Here is a 22,644-nt window from a genome sequence, read left to right on the forward strand (position 1 = left end):
ACTTCCGATTTTGGGGAGAAACAAACAAAAAAAAAAAAACATAAAACATTGTATCGAACGATCACTTTAAAGTTGTATAATGCAAAAAAAAAATCCCAGTGCTAATTTGAAACTTTATCAATAAATTAAGAAATTGAAACATCATCCAAAATAATTAACAAAATGGCCACTGTTGTTGGGAGTTGTACACACCAGTGGTCTCACTTACTACACAATAACTTTATACTAAATAATATTGATACATATTTTTTTAACTCTTAAATATTTGCGGGGGAATGGGAGTAGGCCACATTTATTGAATATGGAATTAGGTAACAAAAATAAATAAATAAATCACATATTAAGATTTTTGACAAAGTTCAACACACAAATGCAAAATGAAGATTTTCACAGCGAGCTCTTGGACATCCACCCATACCGTACTTGCGCTTATTTTTTTTTTCCTGTGACATGAATTGTCATTTTACACCCAAGCGCTGTGACCAAAATATTAAAAGAAATGTTTATCGCAGTGCTTGACAAGTCGAAGGGTTGAAGAGCTCAGCTGCCGCCATCTTGTTTGTCGTTCAGAGGATCATCCTGTTGTCACGCAGGGCGATTTCAAAATGGCCGGCAAACGTGAGCTACTCTGTAACTAAAAATGACAGCAACAGCCAGCAATTGTATTGAATCAACAAGAACAAAGCTCCGGAATTACATTCTTGATTGATCTTATTTTCCTTTCATCCCAATGAGCACTTTTACAAAAAGTCAGATTTACAACTCACAGTCTGACTTTATTTGAGCGAAAACGCACAGACGACAGTCACACGTGTAAAATACATGTGTCGCTAGCGATCCGGTTGTTCACTGTACTTGTGGTGACACGATACATTCTTGATATATTTAAGAGTACAGTGACACCTTAGCTTACAAACTTAATTGGTTCCCAGACAGTATGTAAGGAAAAAGTGTGTATCCCAAAAATTCATTTCCCATAGGAAACCATGAAAATGAGAATAATCCGTTCCAAGGTCCCCATAAAACATAATTTTCTACTTTGTAATTTGTGCCATGGTATTATAATTAAAGAAATAAACCGTACTATATAATAAAGTCATATTGACCTTTGTGATGGTTGTCGATGGCTTGTTGGAATGGAGCGGCCGCTTTCATCAGCATTAAACACTTGATGAGGAACGTAGCTTTCTTCTTTCACCATCCTGAGGAATGATCCATGTCGGTGCTTTCTCTGCGATAATTTTACCTTGTTCCTCATCAATTGTGTTCTGTTTAGCTGGGCTCATAGCTTTTTGCATCAAGTGTACAGATGGCATGTGCGGGTTATTTGTGGAGCCTGATTGATGTGAATTTTAACCTTGCAGTCTACACTCTGCCTTTGAACCGTCAAACTTGAAACGAGTCCAAATTTCACTGTTTTCTCTCCATTTTCTCACTCTCTCTGTCGTCAACCTGTCTCTTTAATGTTTAAACCACCTCCCTTCACTGCTGCGTTCTTGACCAATCACGTGGCTTTAACTGAAGACTGGGGGCGGGGAATAGAGGACAAAAATGAATCGGCAGCCATTTTCGGGAGAATGTTTGCGAACGACACATCACTCATTGTGGCGCTCTGTGTGTATCCCGAAAAATAGTTTGTATGCCAAGGTAAATTTTTCCTAAATTTAACGTTCGTAAACCAAAAAGTTCATAAGCCAAGGGGTTCGTAAACCGAGGTATCACTATTTAAAAATGTAATCGGACATCATTGTGTATGTAAAAAGGAAGTCGTCGCAAATATGGAAGACGTCACTTTCTCAAAAGGACAACAAAATTACAGTAGATGCTTCTTAATTTTTTTGTAGGACACAATAATCAATAGCTAGCATTATTTTAGATATAAAACCTTTCTGTGTTTGAAAACAGGTCGGTGCGGGGTGCCGATAAAGCGCTGGTCGGACCTCTGGCAATGTTATTTCCCCTTCCACGAGGGGGCAGCACTGCCATTTGAACAGGATGCTAAAAACAATTCGGTGCTATGTTGCTCTTACCAGTGTTTCAGTCCAGGGTGCCCCCTTCCAAGAGTCCGAGGGGCGGGGTTAATCAAGCAGTTCAAAGGTCACACCTGGGTGCTGTAGGGCCTGGGTGGGGACGCCGGACACATGTAGACCACCGGTAGCGGGGTCTCGTAGTACGTATGGAAGCCTAGACGCTCGCCGCCGTTGAGGACTTGCGGGCTGGCGCGGCGGGTGTACGGCGAGCAGGCGGGGCACGGGGGGGCGGCGTCCAGCTGGTCTAAAGAGACGGGCGCTACGGCGGCCCCGTCGTTGGCCAGCGCATCGCATGTGTCGCACGGGAAGTGGGAGAGAGGGGCGGACGGCGGCGTCGGCGACGGGGGCGGGGCGGCGTCTGTCTCCGTCTCATTCTTCTTACAGCAGTAATACTGCGAAGAGGACGATTGGCAAAAGTCAATCGACATTTTTTTTGGGCGGAGGGGTCAAAACATGACAATGTATCAATATATCACTCTATCATTACAGTGATACATTGGCTTACGAAATTAATTGGTTCCCAGACAGAGTGTTTAAGGTGAAAAGTGTGTATCCCAAAAAATAATTTCTCATCGGAAACCATTAAAATGAGAATAATCCGTTCCCAGGTCCCCATAAAACATAATTTTCTACTTTCTAATTTTCTTAAAACTACACAAAATATACCTTATTTTATGTATCATAAATGTCCTGTGGTATTATAATAAAAAAATAAACTGTACTATATAATAAAGTCGCTTTATTTACCTTTGTGATGGTCGTTGATGACTTGATGGAATGGAGTGGCCGGTTTCCTCAGCATTAAACACTTGATGATCAACTTAACCTTCTTCTTTCACCATCTTGAGGAATGATCCTTTGTAGGTGCTTTTTCTGTGATAATTTTATCTAGTTCATCAATTGTGTTCTGTCTAGCTGGGTTGATAGTTTTTTTGCATCAAGTGTACAGATGGCTTGTGCGGGTTATTTGTGGAGCCTGATTGATGGGATATTTTAACCTTGCAGTCTACACTCTGCTTTTGAACTATCAAAGTTGAAACAAGTCAAAATTTCACTATTTCCTCTCCATTTTTTCACTCTCTCTGTCATCTGCCTATCTCTAATGTTTAACCCCTCCCCCCTTCACTGCTGCGTTCTTGACCAATCACGTGGCTTTAACCGAAGAATGGGGCGCGGAATAGAGAACAAAAACAGTCGGCTGCCATTTTCTTGTTAGGAGGACGGGCTCGTTCGCGAACGACACATCACTCATTGTGGCAGCTCCGTGTGTATCCCAAAAAATAGTTCGTATGCCAAGGTAAAATTTTCATAAATGAAACGTTCGTAAACCAAAACGTTCGTAAACCGAGGGGTTCGTAAACCAAGGTTTCACTGTAATCTGAAAATTATGGCTAACATCCAAAAATCGGTCATCTCAAACAACAACAGTTTTGTGTTTACCTGCAATCGGCAGTAACAGAGGACGGCGACGATGCACAGAAGTATCACTCCGGCAAGAATTCCTCCCGCTATTACGATCGTTCCCGCTGACATTCGACCAGATCTCCATCAAACCTTGCAAAGACCAGAACAACGACTTACATCTTAGAAATAAACGTATTGGAATGACAGAAAGGTTACTTCTGTTATCAGAAGACATTTTGGTTACTTTTAAAAACATTTCAATTACAAACCAACAGCCCCAACTGCCGAATTTTAGTGTTAGTAATTTCATTAGCTTAATCCAGGTGAGTATATCTCCTCTGTGATGTAAATCTAATCAATTATAAAGAGGCAAGTCCACGCTAAAAGCGATAGTGTGCCTCCTCCTCCTACTCCGCCTCGTCTTTTTTGTGAGAGAAGATAAGAGCTGAGACGATGCAGTAATTATGAAGTCGCTGTGATGTATTCCACCAACACTAAAGGACTGCAGAAGGGAGCTGCTACGGATAACATGTAACAGAATCAGGGCGTGACGTGCAAGACAAGAGAGTCTATAGAGGATAAAAGAAATAAAATAAAAATTAATCTGCCAAACCAGTCCTATGAAGAGTTTTATTTTGCAATTTAACAAAAAAAAAAAAAAAAAAAAAAAAAAAAAAAAAACAAACATTAAATAAATAAAAATAAATGAATAAACTTTAAGATCGTCTATAGCGGATAAAAAAAAAAAAAACTCCTTGCCAAACTAGTCCCATGAAGAGCTTTATTTTGCAATTTAACAAAAAAAAAAAAAAAAAAAAAAAAAAAAAAAAAAAAAAACAAACATTAAATAAATAAAAATAAATGAATAAACTTTAAGATCGTCTATAGCGGATTAAAAAAAAAAAAAAAACTCCTTGCCAAACTAGTCCCATGAAGAGCTTTATTTTGCAATTTAACAAAAAAAAAAGAAAAACATTAAATAAATAAAAATAAATGAATAAACTTTAAGACAGTCTATAGCAGATAAAAGAAATAAAATAAAAATTAATCTGCCAAACCAGTCCTATGAAGAGCTTTATTTTGCAATTTAACAAAAAAAAAAAAAAAAAAAAAAAAACAAAACAAACATTAAATAAATAAAAATAAATGAATAAACTTTAAGATCGTCTATAGCGGATTAAAAAAAAAAAAAAAATCCTTGCCAAACTAGTCCCATGAAGAGCTTTATTTTGCAATTTAACAAAAAAAAAAAGAAAAACACTAAATAAATAAAAATAAATTAATAAACCTTAAGACAGTCTATAGCAGATGAAAAAATAAAATAAAAATTAATCTGCCAAACCAGTCCTATGAAGAGCTTTATTTTGCAATTTAACAAAAAAAAAAAAAAAAAAAAAAAAAAAAACATTAAATAAATAAAAATAAATTAGTAAACTTTAAGATAGTCTATAGCGGATTTAAAAAAAAACTCTGCCAAACTAGTTCTATTCAGGGCTTTATTTTGGAATTTAGCAAAAAAAATAACAAATAAAAATAATAATAAACCTTAATAGTCTATAGCGAATAAAAAAAACTTCCAAACCAGCCTTATTAACAGCTTTATTTTGGAATTTAACAAAAATAAATAAAAATAAATTAATAAACTTATAGAGTCTATAGCGGATTTAAAAACAAATGCCAAACCAGTCCTATGAAGCGCTTTATTTTGCAATTAAAAAAAAAAACAAAAAAACATTAAATAAATAAAAATAAATTAGTAAACTTTAAGATAGTCTATAGCGGATTTTAAAAAAACTCTGCCAAACTACAGTAAAGTCTCGTTATATCGATATTCAAGGGAGTCCGAAAAAATATCGATATAACCGGGACTATCGATATATCCGACCCTGTTTGCATGTAATTTTCTCCGTGCGTGCATAGAAATAGTATCGATATAACCGGGACTATCGATATATCCGATATCGATATAACCAGACTTTACTGTAGTTCTATTAAGAGCTTTATTTTGCAATTTAGCAAAAAAGAAAAAGAAATTAATAAACCTTAAGAGTCTATAGCGGATAAAAAAAACTGCCAAACCAGCCTTATTAACAGCTTTATTTTGGAATTTGAGAAAAATAAATAAAAATAAATTAATAAAGTCTCTAGCGGATTAAAAAAAAAAAAAAACATGTCAAAGCAGTCCTATTCAGAGCTTTATTTTGCAATTCAACATAAATAACTCAATAAATTTAAATAAATTAAATGTTAAGAGTTTACAGCAGATAAAACCATAGCAGTTCTATTAAGAGCTTTATTTTGCAATTTAACTAAAAAAATTAAGTAAAAATAAATTAAGCTTTAAGAGCGTTAATAGCGGATAAAAAAATCTGCCATAGCAGTTCTATTAAGAGCTTTATTTTACAAATCAACCAAAAAAAGAAATAAATAAAAATAAATGAATAAACTAATGAAGTCTATCTATCGCGGATTAAAAAAAGTCTGCCAAACTAGTCCCATAAAGAACTTTATTTTGCAATTTAACAAAAATAAATAAATTAAATAAAAATAAATTACTAAACTTTAAAAAAATGAAGAAAAACGAAACCAAGATAATTTATTTAAAATCCCAATACAAGTTTACATTTTAAGTGCCTGGGTTAAACCTCATATAAACTTTAGCCGTTCCAATTTTTTGTGTTTTTTTTTTTTTTTTTTTTTTTTTGGGGGGGGGGGGGGGTGATTCTAGAGTTGCACAATTTTGAAATTACAATCATGGTGCAATTTGTTTTACTTCACAAAAACTTTGAACATGTGGGTGGACATTTTGATATATTTTAGCAAATTAGCTAGCCGACTATGCTTATTTTCTTTGTGGCGATGAACGACTCCGGTGTATTGAGTGCCGATGATGTCACCCAATTGGAATTGTGGAGGTGAAGAGATTTCATGCTCTTTTGTGGACGACACTATTTTTAGCTTGCCACTCCAGAGAGATATCATCGTTTTTTTACATTAGCTTTCTGGGAGAAACGCGCACAAAGTGAAAGAATCGACATTTGAATGGCTATTTGAGGTGGATGATGTGAAGCAGGCTTGCTTTTTGTTTTGCACGGCTATTACAGCGGTGATGCAGTGGCTTGTCTCCGTCGTCCGGTTGCCAAGCAACCGATTGAGCAGCGGAAAACGCACTAGAAAGAGCTCAGTGAAAGAGAGACGCCTTATAGGCTGAAATGTCACTTTTGTGAACGCGAAATAAGTCACATACGTGTAATGAAATAAGATTAGCGCACACAAAAAAAAAAATTGCTAGCTAGTTTTTACAAAGTAACAATAGCTCGATTGCTAACAAATAATTCACAGAAATATGAGCAACTAAAAGCAGTAAGGCAACAAATAGTAACAAATACGTTTAGCTCGACAGTTATCAAATTAGACATCTGGATTAAACTACGCTAGGCTATGTAGCGGACAAACTAGCGAACGAAGCTAAGCTTTAAGTAACTTACCAATTCTAATAATTAAAAATAAGCTATCGGATTTGAAGGAATGTTACTTAGTTGAATAACACCTGTTTTCCATACTAGCTAACTATCAAACGAGTCACCGTGTTAGCTTAAAAAAAGCCATGTTGCTAACAACAAGGTAAGTGTTGTGAACCAAGTATGGCTAGGTAGCTGATACTGTTTACATTAGCTAACCAACAAACAATTTCGTCTTTACTAAGAAAAGCGTTTGAGCTATTAAAATAGCCCTTTCGTTTTAGCTATCTAAATGTTAAGGTAACAATTTGGCTAAATGGTTCGAACATACAGTAGGAAAGCTAGCGAGCTAACTAGCCATTCATTTGTAACTAAAAAGTGACGTTTTAAAAATCCATCTGACCAATCTTCACTTATCCTAAAGTTTATTTTTAAATAATTATTTGGTATATTTGCACTTTCCATATAAAAAAAAAATGGAACATTTCACATCACTCTACTGCTGAATAACTAGCTGGTTGGATATCTCTAGTTGGCTATCTGGATAGCTACCGAGCTAGCTATCTAGCTGGCTGGATATATCTAGTTGGCTATCTAGCTAGCTGGAGATATCTATTAGCTAGCTAGCTTTCTATGTACAGTATTTGAGTTACTTCCGGGTTGAGTGAATGCTGGCGCATGTGGCTGCCGCTGCTCACCCACTGAAAAACGTATCCTGTATGAATGTAATGTGACCTTGAGAGTTTTGAAAGGCGCTTAGAAATGAAATGTATTATTATTATTATTATAAAATAAGCCATTTATACGGTATATATTCTTTTATAGAGGGCAAGTGGATCTCTATACTCACATTAAATCATGGTATGAAGCCCACAAGCAAGAAATCAGAGCTGCCTGCTTTGCAATTTTAAAGCCCCAAAGACCTCAATTATTCAAGCGGCGTTCCCGCCGACAATATTTTTCCATCAGGGGGGCAATTTAGACAGAACAAGCAGAAGACGACAATGAAAAAAAAATGGTGAAACTGTGGCTGCCAGAAAAGTGTGGATGATACTGAAAGCGGTTCAAAACGAAAGCCGCATGCTCGATGAGTGATTGGCACTTTTTCTCTCATAGCTCAGAAGCTCTCGGTTTGAATTTCACGCCAGCAACCCCGAGGCTGAGGAGTGTAATACCCCCTTTTTTGTTTTAAACCGCTAACATTTGCTAAAGCAATTATAGGACTCTTGATAGAGGTAAAAGCTCAATGAGACAAATTAAAGAAGAGAATGCAATGAATATCGTCTTCTTCGCTCGGTTACAGTCATACCGTGTCAACCTTGGCTAATAGCTGCCCTTATAAATGATTACAATTCCCGTCTAAAAGTTGTAGTACGCCGCACGTTATTTGAAATGATACAAAAACGCTAACACAAGTGGAAATGCAGTTTACCGCGCACATTATGCTTTCATAATCGACCGTACGCAGCGATAAAAAAATATATACACATGATTGAGTATTACTTTTGCTCCCCTTATTATATAAATGCCGGACTTCAAATACAGAAACAGAAATACAAAATCAAACGAAAACAATGTGACGCGCATGCGCATATCGTGCTACGTCGATAAATACTCGATAACCGCAGAAAATAAATGCCTGATCGAGGATAACTTTTGCTGGTATACCGCGGAAATCGTTTTTTTTTAATCGTATAAAAGTTGTTATCCGGCGTACACAATTCAAAATTATGACAAAACGAATAAAATACGAAGAAAACGTATAATTCGACAGGTCGTATAGTTACTAACTATACAACATGTTTTGAAATCATATTTCCAACATGGAGTCTCCTCGACTAAATTATTATTACGTTTTTCAATACTGAAACATTGTGATTGTTTTTAATGTTATAGACCACAAAACGAAAAATATAACCTAGTTAAAATGTTACTTTACAGTAAAAATACCAAAAAAAACGGCAGCTAAACGTAAAGTTGCCAATCCGATGACGGACAGATCGTCAAAACGTGCCAATTAAAATGAAGTTAAGTGCCCGTTACGTCACTGATTGATTTCGTTCACAGCTCGACTGGATGCGTAAACTCTTAATCTTACCTTTTTCACGCAAAATCTCTGCAGTCTGTTTCTTCTCGCAAAATCGCTCCACACGAATCAGAAACATCACGTCATTACCCGCACGTCCAACATCATCATCATCATCGACTTGGCTTCTGCTTCAGTGCCAAGAGACGGCGAGAACCTGTGGAAAACCTCGGGGAATCTGGCGGGAGACGAGTCGGCGGCAGGCCGGCTGAGAGTGGCTCCTCCTCGGCATGGCTGCGTCTTCGCGGCAGGCTCCCTGGCGGTGGAATTGGTCGGAGTGGTGGGCGTTTTGTTACTCAATCTCGGTGGTCCCGGTGGGGCGGTGTCAATCGGAACCTGCTGGAACAAAAAAAAAAGTATGACGTTGAGTAAGTGAAAGCTTTTTTAAAGTAGTCATTTCCTTGAAATGAAATGACAAGGTTAGATTAGATTAGCCATTATTTGTCTCACAGTGGAGAAATGTACATTTCACAGCAGCAAAAACAATACAGCAGCTGCTGCTGTAAAGGCAGGCACTCTCACGGCGCTATCTTGAAGTGAAAAACAAAATAACAATGTGACACAACACAAAAGACACAGGCAGTCATTCAATCTTAAATACTTTCAGCACTGGGTTTCATGAATCCGCATTTAAACGGAATAATTGCTAGTTCAGTCTGTTAATGTTAGAAGCTGCCACCTAGTGGTTGATTAGCTTTCTCAAAATGTACACAATGAGGGTAAACATCTATGGAGCTAAACTCGCTATGTAGCTAGCACAATGATAAACGCGGATAAGATGGTGAGGTGGAAGATTATCATAGCGGGGGAATTAAAAGTTAGATCATACACACATGCGCACACATACAAAGTGGAAAAGTGATTTTATTTAGTCGGAATAATTCACTTATCACTTAAAAACACGCTTCATTCCACACAGATGACTAGTAAACAGTACTATCGGGGAAGAGAGACAACCCTCGAATGAATGCATTAATATCCAAGATGGCCGTGGCGTCCGCCATCTTGGGTGAGGGCGTCAGGAAAGTGAGGCTGGACACTTCGCCGTAAGCCGAGCCCTGGGCGGGGAGTCCCGCTGCCGCCGCTGCTGCGTCGTCGTCGTTTAACTCGTCTCCCTCCTCAACGCCGAAGCCCACCACCTGTCGAGATAAAAAGAAGTTTGTGTGGAAAAAATGTTTTTTTTTTTCAAAGCCGGCGAACTGTGAGGAAGTGACTTACGTGTACGCTGAGTTTGCGGCTGTTAGCTCCTCGATGGTGGCGGTACCAGGACAGCAGCTCGCCGCAGCTCATCTGCTTCAAGGCCTTAACCTGATCACGAAATGTTCAAATTAATATAATAATGAATAATAATACATTTCATTTATAAGCGCCTTTCAAAACTCTAAAAGTCACTTTACAGCCAAACGCGCCAGCGTTCACTCAAACCGGAATAACTCAAATAGATACAAAGCTAGCTAGCTAACTAATAGATAGCTTGCTAGCTAATAGATATCTAATAGATAGGGAATACCTAGCTAGCTAACTAATAGATAGCTAGCTAGATAGCTGCTGATGAATATATTTGTTACACTGTACACTGAGGGGGAATTGTATATCACAGAAGTGTGCATATTTTAAATAAAATTTGATTAAGGTATGATTTTTTTTTGTGGTTGTAATTTTCCATACAAATGAAGTTGTCAATCATGTAAATGTGACATTTCCTCTACTAAAGAACATTCAGTCCGTACCTCGATATGCTTCTCAGTGGAACAATTCGCCATGACGCATCTGCATCTCCTAAATCAAAATGTATTTCCTAATCAAATTGCTTTATTTTATTCATTTATTTTTTGCACTGTGGTAGGTCTTAAAAAAATAAAAATAACTTCATGGGTTATGAGATTGCCATTTTCTAAGTCAATCTTGACATTTTTAAACTAAAACAACAGTCATCATTTTATGAGGAATTCGGGTGTAATATAGTTTAAAGGACAACCGACGTCTCCGGACAAGTTGTGTTCATAATTTGTAAAATGGCTTCAAATGACTTCTACTGAGCGTATTTTACAAAGATTCCACCGCATATAGCTATATTTTACGTTTTAAGACTCGTGCTGAATATTCCGGAAGTCTTGTTTTTGAGTTGGTGACGAGTCCGTATGTGACGTCATTGAAGGAACGCCCCTGACCGAAAAAAAAGGACATTGTAGCAGTCCTTCCATCACGTCAATGCTTGTTTGGTCTGAAAACCTCGTGTTGCGCCAGAAGAGGGCGTCCAAGCTCCATATAAGGAATTTATCAGCCTGTGGAAACGCAATACACTGTCATGTCTACAAGAGGTCGCCATTTTCTGCTTCTTTTTGGGTGATACATTTCCCCCGAATGTTGCCTCAAAATGGCACGGAATAAATTCTTTAATCGATTGCAAACACGTATGCTTTCCTCTTCGGAACTATTTGAATCATATTCATAACTGGATGTGTAACAAGAAAGCATATTCTCCGAATCTGAAGCCATTGTTTTGATTCTCCAGCAATGCAAGACGTCTTGGCGTGACGTCACGAAGTGGGGGCGGGACTTTCTGAAAACGCCCAATTCGCAGCTCATTTTTTTTTGCAGATTTTGGACACTTTAAGTCATTTTTATTGGTGTTTTGCATTTGAATAAAAATATCATACAGTGTGTTTTGGGTATTTTAGATGCTATAAAATGTTTTTCTGATGTCAGGAAACAAAAAAGTGACGGTGGTTGTCCTTTAAGATCTATTGTGAAATTGTGAAAAAAATATACAGTAAAGTCTCGTTATATCGATATTCTCGGGAGTCCGAAAAAATATCGATATAACCGGGACTATCGATATATCCGACCCTGCGCGCATGTAATTTTCTCCTTGCGTTCATAGAAATAGTATCGTAATAAGCGGTACTATCGATATAACCGATATCGATATAACGAGACTTTACTGTAGTTGTAAAAAAATAATAATAATAAAAACATACACTCCATGTGTTGGATTTAGTGGCATATTGCACACACACACACGTCACCTCTTTGTTGAGTCGGTCAAACATGTATTGCTGTGTGACCACCTCCGTCCAATTTCTGTCCACCTCCTCCCCCAGGTGTGTGTCCTCACACCCCTTTAGCTTCATCAGGGTGCTCACCTGCACACCAAGTATCGCGATACAGACACCAAAGCATAGAAAGGAACGTTCGCGGGGAGCGAGAGGAACATACATCAATCGACATGAGAGAAACACACACATAAACACGAATAAAATGATCATGAAACACTCTTTCACAGGTTGAAACACAGGTTATGAGTTTCATATCCCCCCCTAAACACACCTGAGCGTCAAAGGCCTCGTCAGTCAACGTGCCGAGCGTCTCACCAAACGAAGCGAGGAACTCTTCGATTTTTAACTCGGCCAGCTCTGTACTGATAGCGGATTGTTCACAATTCACATTAGTTTGGGTGTTTATTGAGTATGTTTTTTCTTGACACATTGACAAGTTTTTTTCTACTTATCTACTTACCTACCTGTCTACTTAGCTAGCTAAGCTAGCTACCCACCTACCTACAGTATCTACCTAGCTATTTAGCTACCCACCTACCTAAAGTATCTACCTAGCTAGCAAGCTACCCACCTACCTAAAGTATCTACCTAGCTAGCGAGCTCCCCACCTATTGACAGTATCTATCTATCTAGCTAGCTAGCTACCCACCTACCGAGCTAGGTAGGTTAAGGTAACATAACGTTAACGGTTGAACAATTGTGATATTTTTATGCGTCTCCTGATAAGTAATATTAAGGATTTTGAACACATTTTTTACCTAGCTAGCTAGCTACCCACCTAACTACAGTATCTATCTAGCAAGCTAGCTACCCACCTACCTACAGTATCTACTTTGCTAGCTAGCTACCCCCCTACCGACAATATCCACCTTGCTAGCTAGCTACCCACCTACCTAGTGTATCTATCTAGCAAGCAAGCTACCCACCTACCTACAGTATCTACCTAGGTAGCTAGCTACACACCTACCGGCAGTATCTACCTAGCTAGCTACCCACCTAATAATAATAATAATAATAATAATAATAATAATAATAATAATAATAATAATAATAAATATATATAAATAATAAAGGCAAATCCAATCCAATCCAATAATAACAATAATAATAATAATAATAATAACAATACATTTAATTTCTAAGCGCCTTTCAAAACGCTCAAGGAAACTTTACAGTCACATGATTTTTTTTGTGTGCGGGTGAGCAGCGGCAGCCATCATTCACGCCACCTACAGTATCTACCTAGCTAGCTAGCTACCTACAGTAACTACCTAGCTAGCTAATCTAGTTACTTAGGCTAGCTACCGAGGCTAGGTAGCTACCTACCGAAGCTAGCTAGCTATCTAGCCAGCTATACTATATATATATATTTTCATTTGATCTATTTTTTTCTGACAATATATTAAAACTTAACAAAAATTAAAAGCACAATTTACTGTTACATTAGAAGAACAGTCAACTCACACAAATTGCTTTAATGAACAGACCGAAATGCGCTGCTAACTCACTTGAACTTGGAGGCCTGCGTTTGCACGGTGATAGAGAAACCCAAAACGCCCGAAGTGTTTCTGCAAGCGGGGTAGACATGGTACCTGCAGGATTAAAAATAAACAAAACAGTAAGAAAATAAGACGAGAACTGCTGGCGAATTGTTATTCCGTCAGGTTGACAGAAATGACAAAAATCAAGACACGCACCCCAATGTCTCTTTGGTACGAAGGAAATCGAAACAAGGCTCTTCCATAAGCATCTGAAAGACAGCGGGTCAACATTGACCCATGAAAAGGAAGGCTACAAACATTATGCGGTAAAAGAAAAAAACAAAAGTGAAACACGACAAACAGATGGGAAGCTTAGTAAAATCAATCAATAACAAGCACAATGATTACAAAAAAAACAACAAAACAAAACAAAACAAATGTAAAAATCATACAAGTGTGACTCACCACCAAGAGTTCCACCAGCGCATGCTCCCTTAAGTCTTTGGATGCGGACTATCAAACGGATTATTATTGTTATTCTTAAGCAGTTAAAAAAATATATATATATATTTATTACCCAACGTTACCTTAACCTACCTATCTAGGTCGGTGGTTCGCTAGCTAGCTAGGTAGATACTGTAGGTAGGTGGGTCGATAGCTAGCTAGATGGGTAGCTAGAGCTACTGTAGGTAGGTGGGCCGCTAGCTAGCTAGGTAGATACTGTAGGTAGGTGGGTAGCTAGCTGGTTAGATACTGTAGGTAGGTGGGTTGCTAGCTAGGTAGATACTGTAGGTAGGTGGGTCGCTAGCCAACTAGTTAGATATTGCAGGTAGATGGGTAGCTAGAGATACTATAGGTAGGTGGGTCGCTAGCTAGCTAGGTAGATACTGTAGGTAGGTGGGTAGCTAGCTAGGTATATATTGTAGGGAGGTGGGTAGCTAGCTAGCTGGGTATATACTGTAGGTAGGTGGGTTGCTAGCTAGCTAGGTAGATACTGTAGATAGGTGGGTCGCTAGCTAGCTAGGTAGATATTGTAGGTAGGTGGCTAGCTAGAGATACTGTAGATAGGTGGGTCGCTAGGTAGCTAGAGACTGTAGGTAGGTCGGTAGCTAGCTAGCTGGTTAGATACTGTAGGTAGTTGGGTTGCTAGCTAGCTAGGTAAATACTGTAGGTAGGTGGGTCGCTAGCTAGCTAGGTAGATATTGTAGGTAGGTGGGTAGCTAGAGATACTGTAGGTAGGTGGGTCGCTAGCTAGCTAGGTAGATACTGTAGGTAGGTGGGTAGCTAGCTAGGTAGATATTGTAGGTAGGTCGGTAGCTAGCTAGCTGGTTAGATACTGTAGGTAGGTGGGTAGCTAGCTAGGTAGGTTAATGTAACGTTAATGGTTGAACATTCATGATATTTTTGTGGGTCTTCTGAAAAGTGATATTTGGGTTTTTGAACACAAATACAAAACATTTAATGACAATTTTTGGAAGGATTTTGGGGGGCTAAATAAAGTCAAAAGCCGCCCACGGAAATGTTTTTTTTTTTTTTTTTTCTGAATGTCAATTATCCGCAGATTTTTGAATGTCATTTTTCTGTATTCTTGCCGACCTGGTAGTAGACGGTGACCTCGGAATTGGCGTCTCTTTTGTTCAGAGACTTGACTTTACAGATGTGGTGTTGCCTCGGGAGCTTCACCACTCGGAACATCACCGGCACCTCTACTGGCAGCTTGGAGAACTGCAGCTTGCTATGGAGGAAGACGAAGAGTTGAGTTCGCCCAATAGCAAAGAGGCAGAAGAGGATTTCCTCGTGTGCGGCTAATGCTAATGACAAGTGGTCATTTGGGAGTTCATTAGGAAGGCGCCCGTGTAGCCGCTCACTCACTCTGTCACATAGCGCAGGAAGCCAAGCGACTCCTGCGGCGCAAACACAAAAACACAGAAGCATCAAGTTACCAACGCACGACATTCAAGCTGATAATGTTGAAAAATTAACATCTACAAACTATTATTGTTATTATTATTATTATTATTATTATTATTATTAGTAAAGATGATTCTGATTCTGAATAGGATTTATTTATTTATTTATGAATTTATGTATTGATGTATTCATTTAGTGGTCTATTTATTGATGTATTCATCAGTCTGTTTACTGTATGTATTTATGTATCGATCGATCGATTTATGTATTTAAGTATGTATTTAGGTATTTATTTTTATTGGTCTATTTATGTATAAATCAGTGTATTTATGAATGCATAATATATATACTTATTTTTATTGTGCTACAAGTGTTTTTTTTCCGTTTATTTGTTATTATTATTATTATTATTATTATTATTATTAAAGTAAAGACGATTCTGATTCTGAATATCATTTATTTATTTATTTATTCATTTAGTGGTCTATTTATTTATGTATTAATCAGTCTATTTATGTATCTATCTATTTATCTATATACAGTATGTATGTGTGTGTGTGTGTGTGTGTGTGTGTGTGTGTGTGTGTGTGTGTGTGTGTGTGTGTGTGTGTGCGTGTGTGTGTGTATGTATGTATTTATTTATTTTTATTATCATTTTTATTTTTTTATCTGTCTATTTCTGTCTAAATCAGTCTATTTATTTATTCATTTAGTGGTCTATTTATTTATGTATTCATTGGTGTATTTATGTACCTATTTATCTATCTATATATATATGTATTTATGTATGCATGTATTGATGTATGTATGTATGCATGTATATATGCATGTATGTATGTATGTATGTATGCATGTATGTATGTATGTATGTATGTATGTATGTATTTGTTTATTTTTATCTGTCTGTCTAAATCAGTGTTTTTACGGTATTTATCTATTTATTTTTATTTATTCATTTGCCTTTTTATGTATTCATCAGTGTATTTAAGTATTTATTTGTGGATATATTTATCAGTCTATTTATTTATTGATTCCTTTTTAATGGACAGAAATGAAACCAAAGACGATGGCAGGGGTGCGCGACTCACGTTTGGGGTGAAATTGCCCTGCACCAGACCCTCGGCGTACAACTCGGCCTTGAGCCTTCGGCTGAAGTCCATCAATTGGTCACTGGTGAGGCCGGCCACGAGCATCTGGTACTTGTCCATCACGGACCAACGGCCGTGCTCCAAGATTAATAAACGCACGTCCCTCAAAAAAAAAAAAAAAGTCAATAACTTCCGGTAAATAAGTAATACTTGTAGTGACAAAATCACAGGCCGGCAGGGGGCAGCAAAGGACCAAGCGTGTAAAAACTGACTTGTTCAGCTTGGCTGGTTTGATGAGGATGTTGAAGTAGGTTTTCTTCAGCTGCTCCGAGAACATGTTGAAGACGTCTGGAGGGGCCTTGAAGTTAGCCAGGTGGTCAATAATCAGGCGGAAGAGAAGCTAGAGGTTGAAAGAGGAGACCAGCGAAGAGTTATCAATGAAATATGTCTGTGTAAGCTCTCAGTCGTACAGCAAGTGGTCCATCGAAAGAAGCATCTTGGATAAGAAGTGAAACGACCGACACCTTCAAAAAAAGGACAGATGACGACTGAAGAAATGTATTATTATTATTATTATTATTTCTTATTATTATTAGTAGTCGTATTATCATTATTACTATTATTATTATTATCATTATTATCATTAATATCGTTATTATTATTGTTATTATTATTATTAGTTTCATGATTATCATTATCATTATTATTATTACCATTATTATCATCATTATCATTATTATTATTACCATCATTATCGTTATTATTATTACCATTATTATTATTATTATTATTATCATCGTTATTATCATCACCATTATTATTATTATTATTATTATTATTATTATTATTATTATCATCGTTATTATTATCATCACCATTATTATTATCATTATTATTATTATTATTATTATTATTATCATAATTATTATTATTATTATTATTATCATTATTATTACCATTATTATTATCATTATTATTTTTATTATTATCATTATTATTATTATCATTATTATTATCATCATTATTATTATTCTGATCATTATTATTACCATTATTATCATTATTATTATTTTCATGATTATCATTATCATTATTATTATTATTACCATTATTATCATCATTATCGTTATTATTATCATCATTATCGTTATTATTATTACCATTATATTATAATTATTATCATCATCATCATTATTATTATCATCATTATTATTATTATTATTATTATCATTATTATTATCATTATTATTATCATTATTACCATTATTAGTATCATTATTATTATTATTATTATTATTATTATCATCATTATCATTATTATTATTATTATTATTCGGACCGAGTGGAAGGCAGCTAAGTGTGCCATCTAGTGACGAATGGTGATATTACAATTTGAGATTTATCATAGAGGAAACTTAAAAAAAATGGTGTTATTATTATATAAAAAAAAACAAATATTTCTATAAATAAATGAAAAAAAAAATCAACCAATGGGCCCCTGGTAGTGTTTGTGTTCTGCGGGCCTCCATCATCAATTTGCTCGAAATCGCACCCCCCCCCCCCACCGGCTGACTCACAGGTAATTTGTCGTCGAATCCTTTGACTTTGATCAGCAGGCCGTGCTCGCCCGCTACCAGTTTATACTCCAGCTGGGCCACCTCGGCTTCATAAGCGGGCTCGGCCAGATTGTGACCCAGAATGTTGACCAGCAGGTCGAACAGCACCACGCTGCAAAAAGCAGGCAACGGAGGGGAACAGAGACATAGGTATCAGGGAAAATAAATACATAAATAAAATACATGAAAATAACAATACTAATAGGAATCATCATCATACCAATACTAATAATAACAGTAACAATCATAATAATGCAATAAAATCCTAATGCGATAAAATGATAAAAATGAGAAAAGTGATAAAGGCGATAAAGGCGATAAAAACGATGAAAAAAAAAACGGACTTACTTCTGAGCAGACTGCTGGATTACAGGCGAGATGAGATGAAATCTAATGTAGGCTGCAGAAGGCCATCACATTAATTGTCATTAAAAAAATAAAATAGAAAAATAAACACACCTTTGAGAGTCTTGAATTTGTTGTCCTTCTTGTACCACAAGCAGCCCTTGTCACTGTCGGCGATGCGCACCGGAAACTCGGCGTCGGGGCAGTCGGAAGGCTTGAGAGTGAAGTTTGAAGCTGAAAAGATCATAATAATAATAATAATAATAATAATAATAATAATAATAATAATAAAATAGAATAATAATAATAATAATAATAATAATAATAATAAATAGAATAATAATAATAATAGAATAATACTAGTAATAATAATAATAATAATAATAATAATAATAAATAGAATGCTAATAATAAATATAATAATAATAATAATAAGGCTTGAGAGTGAAGTTTGAAGCTGAAAAGATAATAGTAATAATAATAATAATAATAATAATAATAATAATAATAATAATAAATTGAATAAATAGAATGATAATATTAATAATAAATAGAATAATAATATAAGAATAATAATAATAATAGTAATAATAATAATAATAAATAGAATGATAATAATAATAATATTAATAATAATAATAAATAGAATAATAATAATAATAGAATAATAATAATAATAATAGTAATAATAATAATAATAAATAGAAAGATAATAATAAATATAATAATAATAATAATAAGGCTTGAGAGTGAAGTTTGAAGCTGAAAAGATAATAGTAATAATAATAATAATAATAATAAATTGAATAAATAGAATGATAATATTAATAATAAATAGAATAATAATATAATAATAATAATAATAATAGTAATAATAATAAATAGAATGATAATAATAATAATAAATATAATAATAATAATAATAATAATAAAGCTTGAGAGTGAAGTTTGAAGCTGAAAAGATAATAATAATAATAAATAGAATAAATAGAATGATAATAATAATAATAATAAATAGAATAATAATAATAGTAATAATAATAATAATAAATAGAATGATAATAATAAATATAATAAATATAATAATAATAATAATAATAATAATAATAATAATAAGGCTTGAGAGTGAAGTTTGAAGCTGAAAAGATAATAATAATAATAATAATAATAAAACATTTAATTTGTAAGCGCCTACCTACTTTGTATTTGTTTCTAAGTAAAAACACTTTGGACTTATTGAGCAAGGGAACGTCAGGAAAACAAAAGTGACATTTTAGAAAGAGGTCCACTATTTGATTTAGTTCGACAAATATATTCATTTGTTAGCGCCATCGGTAAAACAAAGACTTTTTTTCTTCTTTTGTTCATAAGAAAAAAAAACAGCCGCATTTGTTTCACAGGGGGAAAAAAAAGTTTTGTTGCTAGGAAAGAAAAAGTTGAACGACAGAAATATAATAATGCTGGAATTCTATCCGAGATAACGAGGGCGGGATGCTAATATGCTCCCCGTGTGATTAGCATGGCGGGCCTCGTCGGAATTGGAGCTTAGCAACAAAAAGGATAATGTTTCCAATTAACGGCGAGGCGGTAACACCTCTATTAGAGCCCCCATTATTAAGCGGGGGAATGTTGTAATGACTGATGGAACGCTATTCAACCAGTAACTATATAAATATATCAATACCCTCATTGACACGTTTAGCATACAGCATAGCACGTCAACACATTTAGCATGTAGCATAGATTGTCGACAATGAATGCCATTGTGTCGTGAATGCATCCATAAAAAAAAATATTAAAAAACTATATAAACATAAATACCCTTGTTGACACGTTTAGCATGTAGCGTAGCACGTCAACACATTTAGCATGTAGCATAGGTTGTTGAGAACGGATGCTGTTGTGTCATGAATTTCCTTCACCCCCACAAAAAAATATAAATAAAAAATACCCTTGTTGACATGTTTAGCATATAGCATAGCACGTCAACACATTTAGTATGTAGCATAGATTGTCGACAATGAATGCCATTGTGTCGTGAATGCATCCATAAAAAAAAATATTAAAAAACTATATAAACATAAATACCCTTGTTGACACGTTTAGCATGTAGCGTAGCACGTCAACACATTTAGCATGTAGCATAGGTTGTTGAGAACGGATGCTGTTTTGTCATGAATTTCCTTCACCCCCCAAAAAAAATATAAATAAAAAATACCCTTGTTGATATGTTTAGCATATAGCATAGCACGTCAACATATTTAGCATGTAGCATAGGTTGTCAACAACGGATGCCGATGTGTCGCGAATTCCCCCCCCCCAAAACAAAACAAAACAATATAAATATACAAATACATACAACGTGTACATTTACACGTTGAGCATATAGCTTAGCATGGCAACATATTTAGCACATAGCATAGGTTGTTAACAACAGATGCAGTTATGTCCTGAATATATAAATATATGAATACCTCGTTGACACATTTAGCATATAGCATAGCATGTCAACACATTTAGTATGTAGCATAGGTTGTTGATAGCGGATGCCGTTGTGTCGTGAATTCCACCCCCCCCCCAAAAAAGCAAAATTAAAAAATATATAAATACCCTCGTTGACAGGTTTAGCATGTAGCATAGCATGTCAACACATTTAGCATGTAGCATTGCTTGTTGACAACGGATGCTGTTGTGTCATGAATTCCCTCCACCCCCCAAAAAATATATAAATAAAAAATACCCTTGACATGTTTAGCATAGCATATCAACATATAGCATGTAGCATAGGTCGTGAATCCCCCCCACCCCCCACAAAAAAAAAAAAAAAACGCATTTTGTCCTTTCACACAGTCTCAGTGTTCTCATGGAGCCATTAGCAAATGAGAACACTGCGGTCGTAAAGTACTCGATGTCGCTGCTCAGGCTACACTGCGGCGACAAAACGCTAGTAATGAGTGGCCAAGGCATGCCTGGGAATTGGCCTGCTATTTGCCAAGGATGGATTCCTCATTTAGCCTCAATTGCAACCCGAAGAACAAACCGCCGCGCAATCTTGAAACATGCTCAATAAATAAACAAATAAATGAATACAAAAATTTCCGTTCTTTCTTGTTTATAGATCGAAAAGAAAATTGCAACACGCGTAGATCCTGCGTAGAAGGAAATGTTGGCCGAGACTCCTTCAATACTGACTTATTCAGATGGCAAAATTAGCAGAAAATTATGCAACATTTGCCCTGATGAGTAGCGGCAGCCACATGCGCCAGCGTTCACTCAACCCCGGAGTAACTCAAATAGATAGAAAGCTAGCCAGCTAACATATCGATAGCCAACTAGATAACTAGCTAATAGATAGTCAGCTAGGTAGCTAGCCAATAGATAGCCAGCCACATAGCTAGCTATTAGATAGCCAGCCATATAGCTAGCTAGCTATATTCCGTAGCTAATAGGCGGTTGATTTGCAAATAGCGACATATATTCACTATGTAGCTGGCTGGCTATCTAGCGATCGATTGGCTAGCTAGCTACCTTTCTATCTATTTGAGTTACTTCCGGGTTGAGTGAACGCTGCCGCTGCTCACCCGCAGAAAAACTAATCCTGTGACTGTAAAGTGACCTTGAGATTTTTGAAAGGCGCTTAGAAATGAAATGTATTATTAGATTTTTTTTTTTTGAGGGGGGAGGGGCATATCATGTGACGACTGATCAAAGTGAAAATTTAGAGTGCGGTCCAGTCACCTACCGATGAACCTGTTCTCCGCGGGGAGGAAAAGCTGCCGACTCAGCTCCAAATTCCCCATCCAACGCTCCATCCACTCGGGTTGGATGTCTGCGAGCAAAGAAGGCACAAATGGCAGCCACGTTTCACATTTTTCCCTCTGCCAAACGAGAACATCATCGGCGAGTTGAGTACATTTTTTTTTCAAAAGCAAAATAACGCCGTGCGTGTGAGACGCTTTTTGTTTGTAAACACAATATAGTGTCATCGAAAGCGACAGAGATAAATGGCTTGAGTGCTTTACGCTGGAGGTGAACGTCGCTGCGGGGAAAAGAGGAAAAGACAACGTATTAAGATGCCAGCACGCCAACAAGGTTTTCAGCATTGAACAATATATACTTGGACCTTGGCTTACGAACTTAATTGCTTCCCAGACAGTATGTGT

General features: G+C 36.2%; 2 protein-coding genes across 4 annotated transcripts in view; both read right to left on the bottom strand.

The window, feature by feature from the left end:
- Window positions 1–112: 112 nt before the first annotated feature.
- Window positions 113–9,216, bottom strand: LOC148893255 (protein FAM163A-like). Of its 3 annotated transcripts, none has more exons than XM_089003716.1 (3): window positions 9,139–9,216; window positions 3,471–3,584; window positions 113–2,422 (listed from the first exon to the last, which is right to left on the bottom strand). In XM_089003716.1, exons 2-3 carry the CDS (start codon window positions 3,561–3,563, stop codon window positions 2,099–2,101), a joined length of 417 nt encoding a protein of 138 aa, XP_088859842.1. In that variant the 5' UTR covers window positions 3,564–3,584; window positions 9,139–9,216; the 3' UTR covers window positions 113–2,098. The 3 variants fall into 3 exon arrangements, with proteins under 3 accessions (XP_088859842.1, XP_088859840.1, XP_088859841.1); XM_089003714.1 differs by lacking the exon at window positions 9,139–9,216 and adding an exon at window positions 8,994–9,096; XM_089003715.1 differs by lacking the exon at window positions 9,139–9,216 and having other exon boundaries at window positions 3,471–4,067.
- Window positions 9,206–22,644, bottom strand: part of LOC148893256 (nardilysin-like) — a 108,222-nt gene continuing 94,783 nt past the window's right edge. The window contains exons 23-38 of the mRNA XM_089003710.1: window positions 22,224–22,310; window positions 18,596–18,715; window positions 18,485–18,536; window positions 18,098–18,248; window positions 16,793–16,920; window positions 16,521–16,683; window positions 15,394–15,425; window positions 15,118–15,256; window positions 13,987–14,034; window positions 13,738–13,790; window positions 13,549–13,632; window positions 12,312–12,402; window positions 12,011–12,127; window positions 10,200–10,289; window positions 9,939–10,120; window positions 9,206–9,317 (exon numbers count right to left, since the gene is read on the bottom strand). Of these exons, the coding sequence (XP_088859836.1) occupies window positions 9,278–9,317; window positions 9,939–10,120; window positions 10,200–10,289; window positions 12,011–12,127; window positions 12,312–12,402; window positions 13,549–13,632; window positions 13,738–13,790; window positions 13,987–14,034; window positions 15,118–15,256; window positions 15,394–15,425; window positions 16,521–16,683; window positions 16,793–16,920; window positions 18,098–18,248; window positions 18,485–18,536; window positions 18,596–18,715; window positions 22,224–22,310 (1,577 nt within the window). The 3' untranslated portion in view covers window positions 9,206–9,277. The remainder of the gene's footprint in view (window positions 9,318–9,938; window positions 10,121–10,199; window positions 10,290–12,010; window positions 12,128–12,311; window positions 12,403–13,548; window positions 13,633–13,737; window positions 13,791–13,986; window positions 14,035–15,117; window positions 15,257–15,393; window positions 15,426–16,520; window positions 16,684–16,792; window positions 16,921–18,097; window positions 18,249–18,484; window positions 18,537–18,595; window positions 18,716–22,223; window positions 22,311–22,644) is intronic.

This window comes from Hippocampus bargibanti, linkage group LG09, assembly GCF_051943395.1.
Source record: "Hippocampus bargibanti isolate YZ-2025 linkage group LG09, ASM5194339v1, whole genome shotgun sequence".
Classification (NCBI taxonomy): Eukaryota; Metazoa; Chordata; class Actinopteri; order Syngnathiformes; family Syngnathidae; genus Hippocampus; species Hippocampus bargibanti.

Excerpts from the sequence above, each read along its gene's own strand:
- LOC148893255 (XM_089003716.1), bottom strand. The coding sequence starts at position 3,563 with ATGTCAGCGGGAACGATCGTAATAGCGGGAGGAATTCTTGCCGGAGTG. Across the intron at positions 2,423-3,470 it reads TCTGTTACTGCCGATTGCAG|TATTACTGCTGTAAGAAGAA; the intron begins GTAAACACAAAA and ends TCCTCTTCGCAG.